This window comes from Lates calcarifer, linkage group LG6 (genome assembly GCF_001640805.2).
Source record: "Lates calcarifer isolate ASB-BC8 linkage group LG6, TLL_Latcal_v3, whole genome shotgun sequence".
NCBI lineage: Eukaryota > Metazoa > Chordata > Actinopteri > Centropomidae > Lates > Lates calcarifer.
The window spans coordinates 14,274,245-14,299,733 of NC_066838.1; the positions used below are offsets into that span (position 1 = coordinate 14,274,245).

Below are 25,489 nucleotides of genomic sequence, written 5' to 3' on the forward strand. Positions count from 1 at the left end.
TAAAGATTACCTCAAATACTGTTGGGCTTCTCTGAACATCCAACATCATGTTCACTGATAACGAAGCAGAGCTCATGAAGTTCTCTCTCCCCACCTTTCCTTGACAGATGGTAAGCTTAAATGGTTTCATTTCTGAAATTGAAACATCTGTTTTGTTTTGTTTTTTGTTTTTTTTTTATCTTTAATCCTTTCTTAATTTCTGAAACAAGCTTAATAGATTAATGTCCAACATGCCTGACTTAATTTGGTATGTAATTGTTGTGTCTCAGACACACAGTATCTTATTTGTCTGAGCTATATGCCTTTACTGATATAACTGTGATTATATCAGTATATATCAGTACATATATATATATATATATATATATATAATATATATATATATATATATATATATCTTAAATGAACTCTATCAATCTGTTTGTGCCGACGGTATCAGTACACCTGAGATTATTTTCAGACCAGTTCATGTGCCAAATCTTTTCAACACAACAATGTCATTAAAGGTAAAACAAGATCTGTGTATTTGAGGGGGATTCTTTTATGTCAATAGCTGTTGTTAAGCATTAAAGACAATGGCCCAAATATTCAGCTGTACAGTGATGGGGTTCGATAGCATTTTTTCAAAACTGAATACAGTTCCAAATATTCTTATCCAATCCAAATTCTTTCTAATCCCGTATTATGAAAACTTAGTTAGAAACAAATTTTAATTGCTTTGTGTAACAAACTATATAACTTGATATTTAAGAATCTAGCTTCTTTTAATAACACAATTAGCAATTTGAATTGTGATGAAGGGACCAGACAAGCATGATACTGATAATAATAGAAACTGCAGTAATTAACTATCAAACCTAAACCATGGACATTGTGCTGTGTTGAAGCATTGTAGGGCTTTCACTTCATATTTAGTCACTGCTCTGTGATAATCATTAGCGCTGTCTTCGCTCATTTTCCTCCTCTGTCGGGGGATGTGCTGCAGCTGCAAAAGCCATAGAAACTAAAGTTAAAAACAAACCTCAATACCTCAAGTTCTTACTTTTACATTTTAAGGATAGATATCTTAACAAACGACACGTCATTCCTCCTTTTGTCGTGAGTGCCCTCCTACATTTTGCAGATGTTTTGTTGACTTTGGAAAGTTTAAACCAGCATCAGTCAGTTATCACTCAGTTACTACACATTCTCAGTTATCACACAGCGTCAGAGAAAGAGGCAAAAGAGTCTAAACAGAGAATGTGTTTCACTGGCCATGGACCAGCTCCATGCATTCTTTGTGGAACATTTGATTTTTATTAATTACAGTTATTAATTACAGTGCACAGTATATAATGTGTGGTATACTGTCCTGTCCTGAAAAAACTACAGTTAAAGACTCGCAGTTCAAGCTGAATCTTCGCAAAGATTACTTTGTAGGACTGAAACAAAATGCAGAGATGTGTCTTTTCTTTTGAAAGGTTTTATTCATTTCATATAATACTGACACATGTACTCAATAGCGGTTAACAGGCGTTTAAAAACACAGATATTAAAACCATTAGAGCATCAATTTATTTTTAGCCCCACTGATTCCATGGACCATTTTTTACACGTTTACATGTTTCAATATACCGTAACATCTACTTGGTATTAGTCTAACCTCACCCCTGAAAGGATTTTTTTTCCCTTTGTCAAAAAACAAAAGAAAAAAAGAAGACTGACAAACGGTCTCCCCATTTTAAAAAATGGCATGTGGTAAGCCACAATCTATTCAAGGTAAAATATTATTATGGAGGTGAAATCTGAAAAAAAAAAAAAGAAAAGAAAAGGTTTGGTTTCAGATCTTTTTGACAGCATCAAGTGTGTCATATGTGGCACAGTTAAATTTAAATGTGTCATCCAGACTACATGAGGCAGCCATTCTGGATCCACTCCCTTTTTTTTCTAGTGATGTTTGTAATAACAGGATAGCTGTCTAAAATCCAGATCCCTTTATTCCCAGTATGCATATGGAACACAACAAAGCCATAGAACAGAGATGAAGAATACAGATTGTTGTAAAGAAAGTTGTTTTTTTGTCATCTAATCCAGTGCTGTTTAGGTCATATAGTTCACTTTGTTGAAGTTTGTAGTAGCAGTAAAGGATTGTGGGCGATGCAGTCCTCTGCATTAAAGGACCAAGGACACTCAGTTGTGTTAAAGGTGATGGCAGGCAGTGTTAGAGTCCTGTCTCTTCAGCCGCCATTTCTTGGATATCCTCAGAAAAATGAAAACAATTACAGGTTCCTCATTGAAGTCCATCTGAGTGCATTTCTTCTCCACTGACAGGTCCATTGTGCTGTGTAAGTACCTCCACCACCATTTTCTTGCTCCCTTTTTTGAGATGGGCAGGACTATCGGGTCACCTGAAAGAGGGAGAAAAGAAATAGGTTACTGAAAGTAGTCCCCAACCCCCCACCTAAAAAAAAAAAAAAAAAAAAAAGTGAGGCTGTAGCCTGAAAAAAAGTAAAGGTCACAGAGTGGAGTGAAAAGCCACTGCTGGTAGTACATGTCAGCCGAAGGTTTTAAATAATGCAGCGTGGTGCAGCACAGCCCACTGTTTGGAAATAATCGGAAGTGATTCTTGTTGGTGGAGCACCGACAACATGGCTAGCACGGTCTCTGTCTCCTCTGGCAAGAGACTAAACAAGACACAGCTTGAATTGTGGCAGTCGGCCCACAATGCCTCACTCTCAGCGCCTGGCCCAACGCCATGTCATTTCGTCTGTTTGTCGAGACGGCTGCTCTAATCACATGGTCTCTTTATCTCGCCTATCCATCTTTCCATTTTCTTTGCTCATGCACTCACTTTTGGTTTATTTCAAGCTATTAGGAGACTTTTTCTACCAGCCAATGACCAAAGAGACATAAATTGCTGTATAACTGCCAATACTTGGGCATGTAACAGGGCAGACTCTCCAAGACTGTTTTTCTGTTTTTCCTGCATGCCTTTCTCTCTCATTGTGTTTCCCAGTGGCTTCCCCTCTCAGCCCCCCAGAACATGCCGTCCCGCCTGCATTTCCTTTTGAGGGAGTTCGCCTTTTGTCCTGACCCAGGTGCCAGCTAACAAAGTGTGAAGGCCAGCCATTGCTGGGAGAACTCAGAGGAGCATTTCCTACCAACCTGGCAGCCGAGCCTGTTCTACTGTATCTGCTCTCAATGGCTCCGGGCCACCCTTCCTGGGCCCGCTCCCGTTGCCTTCAGGCATCTACTCCTGTGCCTGATCAAAGAGTCTGCAGGCGTTTGTTGTCATGCCAGTTCACTGTGCATGCACACCGCTGCATCTCTGTGCCTGCTATGCTTTAAGGTGCAAAGTCAAAGTCCCTTTAGGTGTTCATCCCCTCGCCTGTTTAAATATGCCTGTAGGTGGCAGATTCTGTGCCCAATTAGAAAGCGGATTTAGGTAGTTAGATCTCAATTTACAAAGCACACAAGTGGTGCTCTAGTGTCATCTCTATGGGCCTTTTTTGGACCCACGAGTGCCACATTTTCTATTGCTTATTCCACACATTTTACTATCTACACTAGTGGCTGCTCATATGGCCACAAGGCAGATGTCCCCTTCACTCCCACATTATACACACTCTTTATGACTCACTTGCTCACAGAAGAGAAAATTGGAAAGTCATTACTTAAATTGTTTGATCTTGATTCGTTTTTTTCTCATTCTTAAATAATCTACAAACTGCATAAAATCAGTGTAAACAAAATGTTTTATAGGTTTATATTGTTTGTGTTGCTTCTGTCAAGGAGAAAAAGTGCTTGCAGAGTATCTTGCCTAAAGAGGTTTATGGCGTTCGCTGACTGCCACATCTGTTTAGTGCTGATGTAAGCTGGCTATATGGGGAAGTAAAATATACATGCGCTGCTGACACCTTCTTGTCATTTGTTTGTTAATATGTGTATATGACTGCATGTGCATCTACGCAGATGCGCGCACACACTTGCTTTGCAGACTGTGACAGCTCAGAGGCTCGGCGGCCCGGCCGTGTCTGTCTGCTCATCCATATGATATTATTTGGCATTGATCGAGCTGTCTCCCGTCCCCTCCCTCTCTCCTCCCTCTGCCCTCCCCCTCTCCTCCTTTCCTTTGCTCCCAGCCAGGGATGGAAGAAAGGATAGAGAGTGCCAAACTCTCTTTTGTGTCTTTGCCTGCTCTGTGTACCCAGGCACGAACATAAGCCCCTTGTCAGCTGACCAGTTCCAATATTCTTGTTTTCGAGTGTTTGCTTTATCCTTTTATCACCTCTGCCTTCAGCCTTTTCCTCTCCACTTTCTACTTGTTACTTTTTCCTTCTCATCCATCTCCACCTGCGTCCCTCTTGCTTTTTGCTGCTCTTCATGTATCTCTCTCTCTCTCTCTCTCGCTCTCTCTCTCTCATCCTCTTTCTCCCTCACTCCATCGTCAATTTCAATTTACGAGCCGGCCTTAATGGGACTATAAGAGAACGTTCGATGCTATTGATCTGGAATGCCTGCGCATCTTGACCTCGGCGTACCACATCAGAGGAGAAAAAAACATCAGTCTTCTCATCATCAGGCAAACACATCAGCTAATGCACGCACACACACAAGCACACACAGATCATTGATCAAAGACCTGAATGCAAGAGACAGCAAATATTTGTGCTCTTTTTAACTACGACAGAGTCAATGATAAAGCGATGCCTGGCTGAAACCGGTTTGCTTTGATCTTGCCCGGGAAATTATAAATTCACACACTGGGGTTGATAAAAAACTAAATGAATGAGATCAGATATATGAAGCAACTTCCTAACAGCATTCATATATTCCGAAATTACATCATCCTCATATTTGATCAACCCTCGTGTGCCTCCCTCCTCAATTATGCCCATTACATACTCTGAGACCACTCTGTCATTTTCTGCTTGCCTCTCCTGCTGTCTTTATCTCTCTGTAATATGGGCAGCAAATTGGGAAAGTTCAGTTACACTTATGAGCAGCCTAACACGATTTGAACTGGATCCAGCACAGCAGAAAAAAAATATTTCAGGGTGAGAATAAGAGGAGGGGCTGTCGAAGGGGAGAGAAGGGAAGAGTGTAACTTGAGGGGGCGAGATCCACTTTGCTAGGTGAGAGGTGAGTAGGGGAAAAAGCAGGGAAGGAATCCTTAATCAGCCCGGTGTACGGGCAGCTGTCTCTGAGTGTTTTAGAGGAAGAGAGTGGGAATGAAGAAGACCACGTGTGTCTCAAGCTTTTCTTCTCCCCCACTCTCTCTCTTACCCAAGAAGATGCACTCTGGCCACGCCTTCAATCAATTATTTAGGCAGAAAACAAAGGTCTGCACCCAGCCATGAATAATGGAGGGTGAGAAGGCAGAGAGAAGGATGGAGGTTAGAAACAGAGGTGTAACAGTGACAAGAGGTGAGTCTCGCACAAATCCTCCCCTCCCTATGACAGACAGTTAAGAGTCTGCTCAGGTCAAGTCACTGAAAAGAAGCCAACAGGTGCCGACGGAGGCAGAAAGATATATAATGTACACCCACACCTCACACGCCACACAGACACACACAGACATACATATAAAGACACAGTCAAATCGAGAGTACAGGAAAGTTGAGGAAATACAGGAAAAAGAGCATGCACATACTGTATTATGGGTGAATCGGAGCATAACTATCCGAGGGCAATTACCACTCTAGTGTATCTGATGCGGCGAGCTGTTTTTGCATTGAGTCAGATGGCATGCCAGTCAGATGCAGGGAAGCAGAGCAAGTGGGAGTGAAGGGAATTGTGATGCTCTTAGTGTGTGTGTGTGTGTGTGTGTGTGTGTTATTTGCCTTGTTCCTGTTAGCCTTGTTTTTCTTCAGAGAATGTTTGATGTTAGATCCAAGATGGGGCGGGAGGAGAAAATAAAGAGAGAAACTGGATGAGAAAAAGAATGATGTGGGGTGAAAATGAGAAACAAATAGGGACTGACACTAATAAGACAGAGGGGAGAAGGAGGAAAGACAGAGGTGTAGCACGACGATGGAGGTAGAAGTGGGTCACTTCATGGTGTCTGACTATGTGTGTGCATGCATGTATACAAGAGGGATGGGAAGAGTGTGAGAGGGAAATAGAGATATATAAAAAGAGAGAGATTATGTGCACACCGACCTTTGTGGTCTTGACTTTGTTGCCTGTGCTGCAGCTCCATCCTGTGAGGTCTGGGAGAACCTTACACTCCTCACCATCCATACATGGCTGCATCTGACACCACCACTTTTGGGCTACAATGGAGGCTGGATGAAGAGAGAGAAAAAGAGAGACAGAGAGAGTGAGAGGGCAGCAGATATTTAGTTTGGTAAAGACATGACTCAGTGTTTGTGGGCATGTTTTCATTCAGTGCTTTAATGGGTTTCCAGACTGTATATTTGTGAATTTCGACACCAAGCTTTTCCCAGTCAAATGTAGTACAGATTTTAAATTAATTTCTAGAAAATCTGCAAAAGAAAATATGAATTAATGTGTGTTTCCATCCACTACCATTATGCTAATATTTAGAGTTGGATGCATTGAGATAAACAGTTGGTGGCCCTAATTTTCCAGTTGAGTGCCATTAAACCATAGCAGAAGAAGAGGATGCAACGAGATGATGTAATTAAAAGAGCACAAGTCGAACCTCAAATGAACAAAAATGTTTTAAAATTTCTGTGTGTTTCATGTATTCATTTGAGGAACATTACAGTCTCCTCATCAGTTCACATAGATCTGGTGTTTTTGTCATGTGTCTGAGTGGACATTAAAGTCACATGCTTCATTTGAGTCATGATAAAGTCTGTTTCCATTGCACTTTGTTTGCTTTTATCAATACACACACTTTTCCACTTCAGCCAAACGGAAAAAAACTTTTTTCAATTTCAATTCAAGTCCATTAAAACTTTCCTTATATAAAGTCCATTTATCAGTCATAGATTACCAACGATTCAAAACAAAATCAGACAGATAAAATATTCTTAAGCAAATATAATCTGTTGGGCTTAAAGTGATCAATTTAAAATTAAAGAAGTCTCCATATAATTAAAAAAACATTTAACACAGTGGAACAAACATGAGGGTTATTATAGATAATTATACTATATGGTTTTGAATGAACATTGTTACACATCAATATCAAGATAGTTACAGAGCTATTGTCCACCTCTATTAACTTTCAGGGGAATAAGAAATGCAATTTTTCCTCTAAAGAAAATGTGCTGACAACCTTTCAGCAATAAAGAAAAATTTGTTATGTTCTGTTTGGAGAGCATATTTTTAAATGTAGATTATTACTGTATGTGTGGGTTTCATGGGAACTAGATGTGAATTTAATTAGCGCATACAGGATAATTTCAAGTACAGGGGGAAAAAAAGGACAGAACTGGAAGCTAGATATGCATGAGACAGCTGGGATATGTTGTGATCTTTTTAGGGTTTAGAGTAGATTTGTTCGCAACACATCAAATCAGATAAAAATGAATTGATGAAGTGCCTCTGGCAAATGTTACTAAGAAAAAGGCTCAGAAAGACCAGACAGATCAAGAACAAGAAGATGATTAAATATAATCACAAAGAGAAAAAAATATAACAAAAGAACACTCACCACAGTAAAAACCGACTGAGTGAATGTGTATGAGAAATGTTCTCATGAATATCCTGTCTTTATCAGTCACTCTGAAGACTGGATATTTGCCAGTCAGTAACCAGGTAATTAAATGTTATTTAGGTAATTGTCCAACTTGGCAACCAGATACCTAATCAATAAACAGCCTGTTTTCGGTGACTTAATTCCCAGGGGATTAGTGACAGCCCCTGAGAGAGATGCTTCTCTTGAACAGTCCAGCCTTGCAGTAATGTCTGAGAAATTTTCAAAGGATTTCTTAGTAATCAGAAGTTGCACACATATTTTTGAACAGAAAAATCCCAGCACACAAAGCTTAAACAGACATTCATCAAGTCATTATCATTTTGTCTGTGAGAATTTGTGTCAGCTCAGTGTTTCATGGTTTCATGGTTAATAAAGCCTCTCTAAGTAGATAGAACCATGAACTTAGTTTGCATTAAAATGCTATTTTGTCTGAAATTATTGGCTCCTACTGCTAATACTATAATAAATGCTAATTAAACTCCTCATAAACCACAAACATTCACAAAACCACAAGCATTTCACTCAAAAGCAGGAAACAACAGGGCTGCAGAGATGGAGACTGTGATTTCATCAAGTGCCACTCGTCGTAGCTGCGGGGGGTACACAGTACTGATTTTGTGGACACAGGAACAGTAGCCAGGAGGATTTTCCGGGTACATGGGTAAATTTTGTAGCTCCGAATTGTCTGCGCTACTGCAAAACAAAGCTCATTTATGTGTAAAAGCCCAAATAAACATTTGGGTCTAGAGAATCAACCTTTCATTCATTGTCAACAAAGCAGCCCCAGAAAGATAACACTTTCTGTTGATTACAATATTTGTTTTCAGGATTCATGCTGGCTGAGCTTTTTATCTTCACATAACATTGACTGAAGTGCTAAATATAGCAGGAATACCTGAATTCATCTTCATAGAGTATTGTCCTTATTCTGCTTCTCAGTTAAGAAACCATTATGTTGCATTAGAAATTGTTATATTCAATTTCTGTGTGTATCATTGGAATTATTTGCTTGGCTGTGATGCAAATAATACTTTTACTGTTCAGAATAGCTCAGATTTCTGTTTCTTATACCTTTACAGTTTATTTGGGTAATTAGGTAATAGCCCGAGTAGGCATTTCATTATTTTTAAATTGCTTGTGGGTGCAATATAACCTTATGTCATCCATCATCTTTGCAATTCCTCTGAATTCATCACAAAAATATAATGGACACAGGCTGTGTTTATAATTAATCAGGCTTCTGAGGTTACCAGTATGAGCAAGCGGAGTACAGCTTCAGTTTGTCTGATTCTGTTTCATGCATTTCTATTCTCTGGCCCTTAAGTGTGTTAACAACCAGTGCACACAAATACTGACACAAGTAAAAACATATATGTCTTCACTGTCAAATCAAACTTGACTTCATTTATCAATTTAATTTTTCAGTAAAGAGCAGCACACACCAGAACACATGTTTAAAATGGACACATGTATGCAGTATAGTGCAATGATAAAGTTCATACAGGAACTCAAATAATACTTAGCTATGTTCCACATTTGTGAAGATTACAGCATCTGGACTGACCGCAGAGAATCAATTATATTTCAGTCAGAGATACTTAAGTGGGGGAATTGACCATTTATAGCAAATGGCTCTGCTCTTTGAGGGAACTCTCAAAGAATTTGAGCAGCAATGAGGCCTGTGCTGGGAAAACTAATTCCCGTGCCCCCTAAAAAATACATACAAGTCCATTAAATCTTAGTTTAATCAGGAATCCCAAAAATTATATCAAGTAAGAAGGAGGCCAGGGTGCACATCAGCAGAGTAACAGTGAAAAGAATGTAGTTATAATGGCTGTACTGTGCATCTGCTGGAATATGACTGGATGGTGCTAGTCAGCTGGCCAGACTGAGCCAGTGATTAAGCATGAATAAGACGGATACAAAGGGTATGTATTTATGCCTGTAAGACCTCAAAACACATAGTCCATGATTCAATGCAAAAACAATAGAACAATAAATTTATACGATGCACTGCAGTACACAAAACTGTATAAATCAAAGCTAATTTGATTCTGACAATTAACTATATATTTTAGCTTTGTAATATGAAAATATTAAAATAAATAAATCAGTTATTTCCACACAGCACTAAACATGGGCAGAGATAGACTAGATAACTTTTTAACCAGTCCCTAAGGAGTTCATCTTTCTGAATTTGGTATTTTCAGGAACACTGTGTGGTCCCATGTCCCTGTAAATAAAACAGCTCATCACAGCCAGGGGCGAGTTGGAAGCAGCATTAGGTGCTAACACGAGCATTACTCATCTTGTCCTAGTGTTGCCTGCTGTCAGTAATTTTACTCAGCACACGTGGCCTACATAAACTAGTACTGAGGTGTGTGGTACCATCATATTCTAATATTCTAGTATTGTTATATTGCTTTTACTTATGTAAAGGTTAACCACTTGGCTAACATGTGACAATTATTCACAGAAAATGACTGATTAATAACCATGACAGGCATTTAAAAACACTACTAAAGGAAGGTGTGGAGTGTGCAGATGCATACAAAACGCACACAAGCACACTCACAACAGTGATACATACCATCAACACAGGAGGGCATGGCCCGAGTGGTGCCAGCAACCTGTCCAGGGAAGCAGGAACATTTGACAGTCTGAGATCTCTCCTCAATCTTGTTCTTGTTGCAGCAGCGATGGGCAGCGATCACCTCACACGTCCCTGCCTTCACATGCACTGTGAAAGAGAGAGAGCAATACATGCACAGCTCAGTATACCAGACTAGCAGTGGTGCTTCTCTTCTTACACTTCGCATTAGCTTTTAATTTGACAAGTGATCTAATTTCGAACATAAACGCATACACTGGTAGACACATAGACATGTTGTTATCAGATAAGCCATATCAAAGACCTCTACACCGTTGCCCTCAGATTTTTGTATTGAGAGATCAGATAGGTCTGGAGTTGTGCTAACTGACAGCAGCTGAAAAAAGAACAGAGACAATTAGGACTTTGTAAGTGGGATTGAGAATGAGGACATCCACCTGTGCCAGAGCCAGAAAACATACAAACATAGATAGGTTATGTTATGTATGGCAGTTATACAGGTTGTTGTAAGAGGACTTAACAACATTAAAATGAACCTTGACAGGACAGATCTGTCTGCCACTATTGAAAGGCTAAGGCAAAATAACCTAAAAAAAAAAGGCAACAAGAAAATGATGCTGCACTGAATAATGAAGCAAAATCAGGCTATTGTCAGATAGCCATGAGCCATAAAAAGATGCATTTTAAAATCAAAACTATCAAATTAAGTATTTGATGTGTTCTGATGCTTTATTTATACTCCGATGTGTACACAAACAAAACTGTTTACCTATGTAGAAATACATATTTTGCTTGCAGACACTCACAACACACAGTCTCACAAATACAGGAAATATGAAAGCTCCATTTTCTACTGTGTGGCTGCTGAGCCAGAGCTATTCACTAAAATGATCTGTATAGAAAATACATGTTAAATTTCCTGCAATGCACAGGGAATAAAACAGTAACTTGGTAATTGAGAGGGAGAAAAACAACCAATGTTTGTATTAAACTATACTGATCTGATAGCTCTGTATAAAAGTACAAGTGAGAGTAAGCTGCAAAACTAATGAAGGTTGAAGCTCCTTCAGTTCTTCTATAGCTACCACTTTGTGTGCACTTCCATATACACAGACTTCAATCAGACAGCCGTGTGGTTAATTAACAACAAGTCCACCCCAAGCACAGAAGTCCCTTGAGTCAGCTAAGAGAGAGGGAACAAAGAAATCACTCTTCATTTGAAGATTTGTGATGTCAACACATGGCCCTTTCATACCAGACTTTCATCAAATACATGAAAATGTCAAGGACAAACAATAAGCCCTGTCAGGAGCACTGTGTGCAAGAATATGGCGTGTGTGTATGTGTGTGTGTGCTTATGTGTGACAGTGTAGTACATATACAGTACAACATGTATTTGTTTATGAGTCCCGATATGCTTGTCTTTGCATGACCTCTATGTTTGTGAGTGTACATATGCATGTACTGTATGTTCAGTCTTAGGTTTATGAAAGTCAGAGTCTGGTGTGTGTGTTTTCGCTTTTCACAGTTGTTGGAAGTTACTGCTATTTCCATTACAAAAGAGTCCGCCCACAATACAACAAAGGGTGCACGCTGCATGGCAATGAAAACTAAAGCAGCAAACAATGACTCTGCTCTGTCTAAAGAGTATTTAAAAGTGAAGCAAGCTGAACTGAAAGACCCAGTATGAATATGCTAAACAGACTAACAGAGATTTGAAAAGTTCTTAATTTGCTCCATTAATGAGAAAAAGACAAAGCAACAATCCAGCAAAGCCCAGTCCAATTAATATCTCAGTGAAAAGCACATTGTAATATCTCACCCACTGTGTGTCTGTCTCTCGTCGTTCTTTCATGTCCTCTGATTTCCCTTTTTGCTCTGTTAGCAGTGGGGCCAAAGGAAAGTTATGTTGGTTGACTGATTTGTCCATATGTCCATCTATCAATCGCTGGACAGATTGCCTTGAAATTTGGTGTGAATAATCAATCTTTTGTCTAGTGTCATTATCAGGCACAAAGGTCCATTTGTATACATAAAAAATCCATGTGTATTTGGAAGATTGTCATGAAATTTATTGTGTATATTTTTGCTACCAGAGGATAAGTACTTTACATTTTAGACACTGTCCTTGGGGACCAGCCTCAGGTCCAATGATAAACCACTCATATTACTGTATTTACCAACTGGAATGTTGTGAAATTAGATGTGGACATTAATAGTCTTCAGAGGACAAACCTTACTGACTGCAGTGACCCTGTTGACCTTTTCTCTGTTGACACAGTCAGTACACGTTTATATAATCCCCGGTGGGTCTGTGTCCATTTTGGTCGTTAGATGACCTTTACTCAAACCCTGAGTTTGGGCCAAATGATCAAGTTTGTATGCATGACAATTAAAGGTCAGTTTGCCATGAAATTTTCTTATTTTATTTTTTTATTGTCCCCAGAGGATAAACTGCATTGATTTTGCTGATCCTGTGGCCAAGGCTGGATTGTCAACCAGCCCAAGTGAACAAATGCACCCCAAAGTCCCCCAAAGAACTAGCCATTTATATCTAGAAAGGGAGCAGTTCTTCCACGGAGTCCGCCTTGCTGTGCCGCCACGTCTCTGTAGTAATCCAGAATGGATAAACCAAACCAAACAGAGGCTCTATATAGGGCTTTTGCCATTTTTTGGTTGACGCAGCAGCTTGTATACAGAGGGTGAAGAAGACGAAGTACAGTGTCAGTTAGTACATGTCAGCTACTGCCTACAGAATAACAATTAAATACAATCTGTACATACAGGCTATATAAATGAAGCACTTCTCTTGACAGAGACTAGTCGATGCAGTAGTTGACGCCATTTGGTCACCTCTGCAGTGTCACCATTTTGTGACGTCCACCGTAGACCCTCCGACACCCTCGGAAAGGAAAGGGTGAGGGGGATGGATATTCAGTTGGTTGCAATATGCATTCTCACCATTAGATACCACTAAATCTTTCACACCGGTCCTTTAAACTGTCCTTAATATTTGTCAAGTTTTGTTTTATCACATTGCTTCAGTTTTCAAGTAATTAACTCACGGAAAACATCAGGCAAGGTAGCATTAATCCATCACAGAAGTGCTGTGAGACTGCATCTCCAACTATTATTTTCACTATCAATATATCTGACAGTTATTGTGTTATATAATCTTTTATATATTTTATTCAACAGTCCACCCTGTCATGCCTGTGGGTTCTTCCCTACTCTCTCACCAAAAATAAAGTGTATAGTCTTTGATAACCTAACATTACTTAATGTTTCACCTGTTCATCAGAATTTCATTCACAAATGCATAATATTGTGTGAAATTTTTGTTGAACATTTACTGAGCACATCTATGTTCCTGTGTGGAAGAATTCTCTTCAGTTTTTGGAGAGTATTGTGCCTGAAGTCAACAACATTATGTTGTTCAGTCCATCCAGCAGTTTCATACTGTGGGGCTAGGGTTGTTACAGGGTTTTTTCTCTTGAATCCAGGTTTTTCAAAAGATAGTATCAGGTGTGTATGTAATAAATAAATAAATGCCTGCACACTGACAGAAAAGTATCAGAGGCACCAAAGATGCACAAGGAATACATTTATTTCCTTTAATAAGTGACAAAATGTGAATAAAAGTTAACATTTTGGTCAAATGACCATTATTAACAAGATTCATACCATGGGTGAAAATGCACATAGCAGCTGCTAATGGTCTTTAGAGCTTTACTTTAGTGTGGTAATAATAGGCTACCTCTCATTTTGCCTTTTGCCTTCTCTTTCTCTCTTCGCACCACCCTAATTGACTTGCTTTTTTTCATGTGGGTTTGACAACCCTGTTGGCAGATACACAGCTCAGGAAAATCAACAAGCAGAGTAAACACCTTAACCCAGCCCCCCACTGGCATACACACACCCCCTGGCCCATTTTTAGGCTCAGCACCTGCAGTAGTAATTGACTCAGCATTAGTAACAGCGGCAATGCACTGAGCTGAGCAGGAGCAGACGAGGAGGCTGGAGGGGGGGAGATTTTTACTGGAGGAATGTAAATGTTCATTAAGGCTTGATTACACATATTAATGTTAATAGGTGGTGGTAAATTTCTTCAATATGGACCACGTGGTAAAATAAGTATGAACTGGAGCCATGACAGGATGGTTGAGTGATTATTTTGGCACTAACTGATATGTAGATCTCTACAACAGACTGCTTTGCTTCATTTTACACACACTCTAATTTGCAGCTGCATTGTGGCGTGTTTAAGCTCTCAGAAAAGTTTATTTGACAGCTTTTAAACCACTACCGCTGCCAGGTGGCAGTAATGGTTTTAAAATCACTGACTATGTACTGTAGTTGCTCAGACACCAAATATGAAGACATGAGGAACTGAGTGCAGAGGCCCCACTGACCAAAACTGTCTGATATACCATAATTGTTTTGATTACTACTATTAGTTTTTTTTTTACAAACTTCAGGCAGTGGTAGTCATCTTGCTTGAAATCTGGCTGTGGTTTCAGTCTCACAAATGGACCTTTAAGTGTTAGACAGATAAAAAAAAACACATTCTCGGGCCATCCTGGTTATTGGACACTTTTTGTAAAAGATGCATTGCTCAAAGTATTGAAAAGCTTGTGTTAACAATGCTGATTTCACATTTGATAAGATGGAAACTGACAGTATTCACTCTCCTTAGGCTCATTCTGTGACAGCCTAATGTAGGTTGACTCTCAACATTAGCCTCAGTATGTTACATTTTTCAACACCCAAACCAATATTGTTTGGGTAGGTTTGTGTTGAATATATTGAATGTTTTTTAGTATTTTTAAGATATTTGCGGCTGTGAACCTCTCTGCTTTTCCGTTACAAAACAAAGGCCATAATGGAAGGCTCCTGGAGACAAGACATAACTTAAAACTGTAATTTTCTTCTATGGTTTGACATGTTCCCACAAAAGGATGCCGGGGTGTTACTTTACATCAAGAATGATTTGATTTCAAAGTTAAAAAGTAGGCAAGACAGAAATCATGGACCCTGAGGTTCGCTTTTGACTCTTGTTAACAATGGCTCACCTCCTCCATCATTCTCACTTACAGAGGAGGTGGAAAAAGAGGAAGCACATGGTTATACTGGCATCATTCGACAGTCAGGATGTGATACTTTGAACGCCTGTGCTTATTACAGTGCGGAGAGTTGACCCAAAAACACACCAAGGGCCTCTAACACGATGCAAGATTAGTGGGTTATCCAGCTATCTTCGGGCTTAACTTTTCTGGCATCTCAAAGCTGGCTTGCACTTTACCTGGGTAGATCACCATGTTGCCAGAGCAGTTTAATTTTAGAAGATCACATCAACAGCCTGACTGATAGAGCCCAACCAGCAGACCGATCTGATCACAGGAAAAATTGAGTCATCATTCTTACAGAGATTATACATACAGTGACACAATAAAGAGCAATAGATACTGTATTTTTATAGATTAGTTGAATCATTTTGCTGTTACAGGCTTTCCACTCTGGTTTAAAAACTGAACTTCTAAGAAACGAAGGGAGAGTTTGCCATTTTAAATAACTAAATAATGATGACTACAGCTCCATTTTAACTGGTATTTCATGACATTGTTGATGCTTTTACTTTCCTATTCTATCACTGCAGCTCAGAATAACCCGAGGAGTGTGATGTGATGATGATAACTGGAAATAAAAACTATGCCGTCTGATGCCTTTTATTAGAAAAATAATCCATACACTGTTAAATTTTTCCCATGATTATAAACGCATCATTTCAGTCAGATAGATCTCTTCAGACATTAACTACTTTTCTCTTCTTCTCTCCCCTATGCTCTAACAGCAACTGCTAACAGAATTAATTTTTTTACATGCATCACATATTCATAATAGTTTTTTTATCATCAGACAGGAAAAACAAAAGAATTCCCACTAAACTATAGATATAATAATCACTGCACTTCTTTATAGCTTTAGCCTTACTTTTATACTTGGGAAACAAACAGCTTCTTATTCTAAAATAGTTATGCGATTATAGTCTTTCCTTTTCACTGTGCTGAATGTCACTGCAGATATATCACATGTTCCTAATGTTATGGCTGCTTTTGCTGATGAGTTTAGTGAACATGCAGGCTTTATATGAGGCTGTTGGCCAGGTTGCTCAAAAATCCCTGATCGTTTTTACTGGATATCATAATTACATATTCCTCTGACTGCAAGGTGCATGAGATGAGAGATTTTTCTGATTTATAGGAAGCAAAAAGAAATCACATTTGGGGATAGAAAATAAACTGTATTTTATGACAAATGTTTGACATATAATGACATGAGGACACAGCATCACAGGGAAACAGCATTACAAAACCATTTACATATGCAAGTACACCATCTAATCTGATCCTTAGATCTGTATTACAGCTATAAATACGAATTTATAATAATATAAAGGTTTCAACAGTTTGAGGCTGTGTTGTGCTGAGATGTTATTAATTACCTATCTGCCAGACAGTGAGTCAGGCAGGGGGCTACAGACTCCAATAAACTCTGATAAATACTCAGTTAAATTACGCATTACTCACCACATGACAAACACACAGGGACACATACACACACACACAAATATACACATGGAGTAAACATACACAAAGAATTTATTTTATCTCTGTGTGATGTTACAATCTCTAGAGATATAAAACCTCACAATGAACTGCCTCACAGTGTGTGTTTGAGTGTGTGTAAAGACTAATAATGCTAAGCTACACTTAAAAGAAGCATCTTGCTCAGTCTTACTAGGTGTGACTGCAACACTCTTTCTGTTTCATCACTTTCCTTACAATCTCTTTTTCAGACTTCATCCGTGCATTTCTGCTCTCCTCCCTCCTCCTAGTCTTTCTCCTCCTCCTCATCTTCCTCATCTGTCTCACCTCGTCCTACTGCTATTTCATAAATGACCCCTCCTTTTCTCAATCTCTCTTAGCTACTCCAGCACCTCATTTTTTCCTCTGCTCTTTCTCTTGCTCTTAGCTCTGCACAGCAAACTCAGCAGGGTGGCAGACCATTATCCTCAATCACAGGCCCTAAATCAGAGAATTTTTACACTTTCTATAATGTGTTCGCCCTCTCTCTCCCTGTCTCTCCCTGTTGATGTGTCTCTCCCCCTCAAAGGCCCCCTCCCATCTCTCTTTCCATGGCATGAGGATGTGTTACCCCTGCCTCTCTTAACACAGCAGTGGCTGTTAACCCCATTTACTAAGGATGACATGCTACTGACAGACTAACAGATGGACAGATTGCCCCGACTCGGAACAACCAGGAGCTCTGTGTGTGTGTGTGTGTGTGTGTGTGTGTGGTGTGTGTGTGTGTGTGTGTGTGTGTGTGTGTGTGCTTTCACCGCTGCACACAAAACCATGAGATAGCTCTCTTGGTCCCAGTGGGGTACTTCTTTCAAATGTCATTCCTTCCACTGGGGGCCTCTCCCTCTCTCTCTCTTTCGCTCACTCTCACAATCACACACACAAAACCACACACACAGTACATGGTATTAAGAACCTGCAGAAATGCAAAAGTAATGCATCACAAAACTGGAAAACTGAAAAACTACTTTCAGTCATCACAGTAAATAATTAAATGCTTCAGAATCTGTAGTAAAGACAAATAGTTATTGCAACATTTATTGCAGTAAAATTTTGTACCAAAATCTTTTAATTTAATGGAATCACTACAATCATGTGACAATAACTGAGGTATAGCAAATCCATGCAGCGCTTTTGCATAGAGATGAACTTTGACCCATGAATTTGAGCTGCTGACCAACTGCAAACTGTCTTCACGGCGTTGACCTTTGAGGAAATGAGGAGAGCCATATCCATTTTGCCACACACAAAAGTAGCCACCACACAACTTGCAAGTAGTAGCTGGATGAGACATTAATTCAAGGATAGTAAGAGATCCAAAACAGTATGTTAATTTGTCAAGCCAACAGAAACCGAACTGGGCAATGTATCAACAGCTCATGTGACACCATGGTACCCAGAGAGAGCTTTTGCCACACACATCCATTACATAGGAAACAGCTGTAAAATTAAGAATTTGCGCATAACATTACAAATTACCCTTTGAATGATCTCACTCTGTAGATCTATCACATCCAGTACATATGTAAAAGCTACAAAGAGTCATACTTTAGATACTGCTCTTGGATGATTCATGTCTATGGGCAATTAGCCAGATGGAGCCATAGACAGATGCTACTGTGAACATGTGTGGGCATACATTCACATTAGGTGGATAACAGTTCTTGTCGTATGTGTTCTATGAGTCGATTTCATTAGAATGAATGAGCCTCCATGTTTGGACTCTTCATCATTTGAAACATCCCTGAGTTATGCTGAGCCAATAAAACCGCCAGTACCTAAAATTACTGCAATGGAAGCAAAAGCAGCTATTGTGGCAGTGACAGTGTCATGGATTGCAGACGATGAATGAATACTGTTCTCATTGTACAGTGTGTTGACAGTTTCCAAGCAGAGAAGTTCATTTTGCCTCTTTTTTTCTCAGTAAAAACACAAACAATCACTGTGGATACACTTTCTATGCCAGGAGAGTGTGTTGGCAAAGCAGCTACAGGAGCTGACAATCCCTCGTCAGGTCTGATTAATGTACTGCCATGATATATGAATGGAGAGACGCACCCATGAGATAAAGACACCCACGGGTTATTGTTTATTGCTGGTTACACACAATATTCTGATTACAAGAAAAGCTCCATTCATACTTCTAAAGTTGAGAAATACATGTGATATTTTTGACTACATTTCAAATTAATGCAGGAAATCAAGTTGTTTTTCAGGCATTTTTAGCTTGTATAAAAAGAAAACAAACAAAAAATACATTCAGCCTGTTGGGCAAGTGGAAAGATACAATAAAGTAAAAACACTGACCTGACCTGGCCCTGCCCTTAGGAATGGATACACTGAAAATTAAGCCTCACATCATTAAATGTATCCATGGCGCAAATAGATTCACTATATGAATCACATATTTAGTATATATAAATATTTAAGTATTTCCCTAAGGACCATAGTCTTCTATTCATAAAGAGCATATTTTGAAATGGAAAATGAGTTCAGAATGCTTGCCAAGTTAATTAGATTACAATGTATGTTTCTTTCTGCATGTGTGTGTGCCTATCAGTACATGGACGTCCATGAATTTGTGTTAATAATTAGATTACATTGGCCTCTGAGATGGCACCATTCGTTGTGAATCCTAAACACACAGCAAATTAAAATTCTGTTTAAGAGCCTGCCAAGAAAATTAGCACCAAGAGAAAGGGAGGCACGCACACTCGACCACTACTGTCTTCTCTTTCCTCAACCCTGTTTTCTATTCTCAGCCATGTGCGAATGCTTCCTGTGTGTCTACAACTCTATCTCACATTTCCTCTCATTTAATGCCACCCCACCCCCTTTCGTAAAGGTTATTACAAGGTTGAAAGTGGCACATGACAGCAACAGGAGGCAAAGATTTCTCAACTTCTCGCACTTACAGAAACAGGTATGGAGTAATTTCAGTGGTGCACTTCCTGTGCTATGTCTCTCTGCTCATATTGTTTGTGCTGATGAGGAGCCTGACTCCTCTCACACACTAATGCCTCTCTCTGTTTTTATAACCTTTGAGCCCGGCTGTTGAAAAACAAGAGAGGAAGAAGGAATAGAAGAGGAACAAGCATGAAACTCACCCAGCTTGTGTGCAGTAGGGCTGAGCAAAATGTTTAAAAAACAATACTCTTTTAAGATTTCAGAAGATATACATCACATTATATATGCTTTTCCTCTGAAGCTGAATTACTGAAGGATCTTCTGATTAGAACAATATTTTCCACTAACTTGTTTTTAGGCAGAATGGATTGGTGTGGCACTTTGTGTAAACCTCTGATCTGATTCTGTCATTTATCTCAGGAGAGCAGTCATCATCAAGTAAATAAATGACCATAAAAAGACTTAAAATAATTGCATTATTGGCTAAAATGATTCTTCTAATACCTCCAACTAAGCTATCACAGTTAAAGCCAGTGGCATTGCACAGAATGAGAAATGGAGTAACTGAATACTGTTATATCAAAATTAAAACATGAGCCACAAAATGTGCCACCTCTCATAAAATAGCAGGTTGAGTTTAGACCACAGGCTCAAGCGTCTCTACACAGCATTCAACACACGCTCTGTCCTGTCGTGCACCATCCCTTGGCTCAGTGTCCCTGAGTGGCTGAATGAATGAGTGACCACAATTGGAAAGTGTTTTTTTTTTTTTCCCTCACAGTGGCAGTTCCTGTTCACGATGTGACAAAAATATAAAGAGTGAAAGAGAGAGGGAGAAACAAGCTCATCAGATTTGAAAGGGAAAAACAAAATACCGTGGGCGTCCACACAGAAGGGGATCATCCCTGTCAGAAAACATGCCTTGCCAAAAATCACCCAACCCACTTAGATACACTTCGGCAGCCTGTGCCGAAAAACAAAAACAGCCTCAACCTCATCAAATGCTCATAACGTCTCTTTTTGATTGCATTCTCTCCTCCCGTCAGCTCTGTCATGCAACTGGTTTGCTCTCACCTTAACAAAGTGACAGTTGTATCAATAAGGATGTGATGAGACGCCTGCTGAACCGCTCTGTCTCTAACACCCTTCCTCCACCACTATCCTAACCACCCATCCGCCTGACCCTGTTCTAAACATCCTCACTGATAGGAGACCAGCTTGTGCCAGATTGTCCCCCCAGAACTCTGCCTCTGGTTCTCTGCCACTGATCTCAATGTAGTTCTAATGCAGCACAGATGAGGGAATTATCTCCCCACACCACCGCCCCCACCACCACCCCCGTCCTGCTGCATCATATAAGATATTAGCTCATGCCACAGGGCAGGCCTGGTGACACATGGTGTGTCCTGACATATTAGTAACCCCCGCCACCACCGTCACTACCACCCCACAGCAGGCGATTTGTACTAATTTGTGCTGCAGGCGTGATATTAGGTCGGTGAATTGGGTATAAATTGTTAATATGCTCAGATGTATTAACACAGCATTACCACTCAACCACTAACCCGTGGCAGCATGTGTGTGTGTGTGTGTGTGTGTGTGAGTGTGCATTAGGCCCTCATGGTATAAACCTGTGTTAATTGTTAACTGCTGACTGGAGGTGACTTTTCGCAAGCCCTCGGGGGAACGTCCATGTCTCCTCTCTCTTCTGCCTTTCTGTCCCCCCCTTTTGCTCCCTCTTTCCACTCCCACTGTCTCTTTCTTGAAGTTAGAAACCTGCCCAGTGTATGGGAGTATCTGCATCTGCTGACCCCCCCCTCCCACAAAATCATTTCTGATATGCATTGTTGTTGGGGTGGGGGCCCAGAGCCAGAGCTTTTCATCTCTGGTTTCTTTGTCTTTCTCTGTCTCTCCTTTTCCTTCTCCATGTCATTCTGGTAAACCAGTACAGAGATAGAAACGATTGAACAATGAACAATGATTGTGTTCAGTCCAAACCCCTCACCCCCATCACCAGTCTCAGCTTTCGCTATGTCAGTCAGCGAATGGAGAGGAGAGATCTATAGCACAGCAGCCATGTTGATGAGGATTTCATTCTGTCTGAATTCTCTCCCTGTCAAAGGAATAAGGACGGACACTCGTAAACGTCAAGCTACGCATATTTCACTTTAACAGGTCGTGGTGTGCTTGTGTGCGCACATGCGTGAGTGCACGTGTGTGTGTGTGTGTGTGTGTGTGTTTGTGTGTGTGTGTGAGTTATGGTTGTTGTTTATGTCACTCTGTTGTAGAGGTGTCGTTTCACAGATCGAGATAAATGCCGTGCTATCACCCTGTTTACGCTCTGTGAAAGACTGGACAGTCCCATATGTTACACCGCACACACAACCAGTCAACTCACAGCACTGTCATCTGCAAACCTCGTAAGTCTTAACGCTAGCGATGCTCACAGCTTTTTTTTTTTTTTTTGGAGCTGGTTTACTCTGAGGTGTTGGACAATTTAGTGAAGAAATTGTGAAAGGTTTTTTCCCAATAATGATTTTTATTGAATAGATTTTAGGCATGTTGTCATGCATTCAGATTGTGTGCCTGTCCCATTCTCATGAACGCAATATCTCAGTAATGCTGCAAGGGAAATTTCTTCCAGTTCAGTGCAAACATTCACTTGGACTCTGATGATGATGATTTTGGCCTTAACTAAAGAATCAACACACAAATTAACTGCAACAGGACTGGTCGGCATAGGCATACAACCACAAGGTGGCAGTTTTAGTTTTATACTGTAGGCATACGTGAGTGAAACAATGCATAGCAATGCATGAGTGGCGCTGATGGAATACATTGAATTTCTTTGTTTACAAGCATCGGCAGAAAGGATGATGAGGATTTTAAACGTCTGAACTAAGTAAAAACTGTCACTGCAAAGTTACATTTTGGGGTAATCCACCAACATGCAGACACATTTCACTTGACACATGCTTGTCAGCCTGCAGATGAATAATGATAAATGATGAAGAATAAAATGTGCTGCCTCAGTCTCCGGACGACAGATTTAAGCCTTACTAATCACGGCTTAGTCATACACAGTATGTCTGATCACTGAAAGGGTATCGCTGTGAGGTGAGAATTGCATGCAACTTTTTTATAGCTGTGGTGACTGCAACTGACATTGACTAACTGTAACATCGTGATGCTGACCTGAAACAAACAAACTGAAAGTCAATTAGAGAATCACATTAGCTGTGCACAACGAGTTTATTTGATTCTGCTCTTTGAATAAAGCAGCAACATAACTTTTCTTTCTGTGCTTTAGCATACATTGTACACTGCACATGCCACACACACACACACACACACACATTAATGATTTTTGGTAGAGTCACTCTCTGGTGCAACTGGACACTATCTCCTTAAAGATAAAAATCTGGCAGATCAGTTTTGCAGGGGATGATACTGAAAAATGGGAATAGGAGAAGAATCGGGAGCTACAGTGAAGAGGTTAGATGAGGATCTGCAAATCCTTGGGAACTGTGATTGACGACAGATTGAGATTTAGTGAAATACAGATGTGATTGTGAAAAAGGCTCAGCAGCATCTGTACTGCCTACATAAACCACTCTTTTAGAATAGATCAGAGAATACTGACAATGTTTTATTCCTCTTTTACAGCAAGTATTTTAAGATTTTCAGTTACTTGCTGATTTACTTCCCTTTGTCCAAAGGACAAAAAGTGATTGCAAGGTGGTGTACTCCTCAGATCTATTAATTATAGGCAAAAGACATGGATTCCTAGCACAGCTTAATACTGAACAAGTTCTCAAAAAGACATAAGATTATCAGCAATCCCATCCAGGTCCTCTATGAATATTTAAGCTAATGCCATAAGGAGTCTGTTTTAGATAGCCTGCATGTAAAGCAAATAACAGGAGGTTTAGTTTTATTCCAGATGCCATTTGACTTGTGTATAGACTGATAACTGCACTCTTTAACATCACATGTGGCTCTGTGGTGTTGGAATGGCCACTGTTACAAATCTTTGTATATTTCAACTCTTCTGATATTTGTATTTTTAGATTGTGTGTGTGTGTGTGTGTGTGTGTGTGTGTGTGTGTGTGTGTGTGTGTAAATAAGTCGTTACTGTGTAGTTTTGTTTGCCATCTCGCTTTCCTCAAATTGGCCCTTGAGGGACGATTATGCTGAAAACACCCACAACACAGACAATACAGTCACTGTTGCACAGACTTTGCCTATCATCAAGTACCATACCCTTGTTTGATCATATTCTTAACAGTGATTAATTCATCTTTAATAACTCATAACACCTACAGTATATCTTAATGCATTATCCTTTTCTGATGTTTGGAAGTTGCCTACACCTTTCAGTACTTTCACATACTGTACTTATCTCCTAAATTACAAATATATTGTTACTGATCAGCAGAATTAAAACCACAGGATTAAAATAATTGCAGCACATATTGAATCAGCACCTAAAGAACCAATAAACAATAGTATTTTATGAGGAGATTGCTGCCAATTTCTGTCCTATATGTTCACACAGTCTTGTATAGATTGAGCACATCTGATGATGCTGACATCAATAAAGCTAATTTGAGGTCTCTTTTAAAGCAAGTACACACCCATCAATGTTTAATCTTTTATCTTAATTATCTTTTTTTTCTTTTGTTGATCCTAAAATGATGTTGGAACATAATTAGTCAATGTATTTCTTTGACAAAAGTGCTTAATTAATATTTCAAACGCCTCCATTGGCCATTGAACATTGACAGGTGATCAGATGAGCTCTGTGATTGGTGCATTAAGCTCATCTCGTCTTTAAGCCTCTCTCTCATTGTGTCAGCACTTTCTCTCTAACTGCATTCATCAGGACAGATCATTACATCCTTCCACTCCTCTCCTCCCTTTGCCTCTCTCCGTCTCTCATCCCATCCCTCTCTACCAAATGAAAGGGAAACCCTGGTGCGTCTGCTGCTGGCTGGCAGCAGAGCCAGAGGTGAAAAGATGAGACGAGAGAGGGAGGGGAGATGAAGGCAAAGAGAGGGAACGAGAAAAGAGGGGGGAAGAGGAGGGAAGGCGCAGCTCGTTCTGACTGTAAATGGTGTGAAAGAAGAGGAGAGTTTGTTGTTGAAGGGATGATTAGTCTCTGTTAGGACTCTGTGGGAAGGAAACTGTAGAACCACCATAGTTGGACTATTAGCACACAGCAGGATAAAACTAAAGCTCTCAGTCTGTCTGTTGCAACTTTTAATTTCGCACTGAAAACAATGAGTCTGAAGAAACACCTGCTGTATGCTCAGTGCCATTGTTCTTGCCAGTTCAATTGGACGTCTGTGTTCTGCATATTGCATGTTCAGCCTTTGATTAAAAAGTTCTTTGTTTCTCTGAATCCCATTTCTGACAGTTCAGCCAGGTTACAGTGACATATGTTTTATTTATTTATTTATTTTAGTAAAAACACCCATTATTGAACCATTGACTTGTTTTGAACGTTGTAATCCTGGTCCATCCGTGTTTAGGCTGTAACCACTTTCCAAAAGCATATGCCTTTCATTACACCCACACAGATGTTTCCTCTTAATTTGTCTGATTAAGACCTCTTCTGAAGATTCATTCAACATTCATTTCTGTGAACAATGGGGGGAGATGCATTTGCATCAGGTC

General features: G+C 39.8%; 1 protein-coding gene across 1 annotated transcript in view; it reads right to left on the reverse strand.

Annotated features, from left to right (window-relative positions):
- Nucleotides 1–1,446: 1,446 nt before the first annotated feature.
- LOC108876582 (chemokine-like protein TAFA-3) overlaps nucleotides 1,447–25,489 on the reverse strand; it is a 75,421-nt gene continuing 51,378 nt past the window's right edge. Inside the window, exons 3-5 of the mRNA XM_018666195.2 lie at nucleotides 10,242–10,391; nucleotides 6,142–6,266; nucleotides 1,447–2,387 (exon numbers count right to left, since the gene is read on the reverse strand). Of these exons, the coding sequence (XP_018521711.1) occupies nucleotides 2,376–2,387; nucleotides 6,142–6,266; nucleotides 10,242–10,391 (287 nt within the window). The 3' untranslated portion in view covers nucleotides 1,447–2,375. The remainder of the gene's footprint in view (nucleotides 2,388–6,141; nucleotides 6,267–10,241; nucleotides 10,392–25,489) is intronic.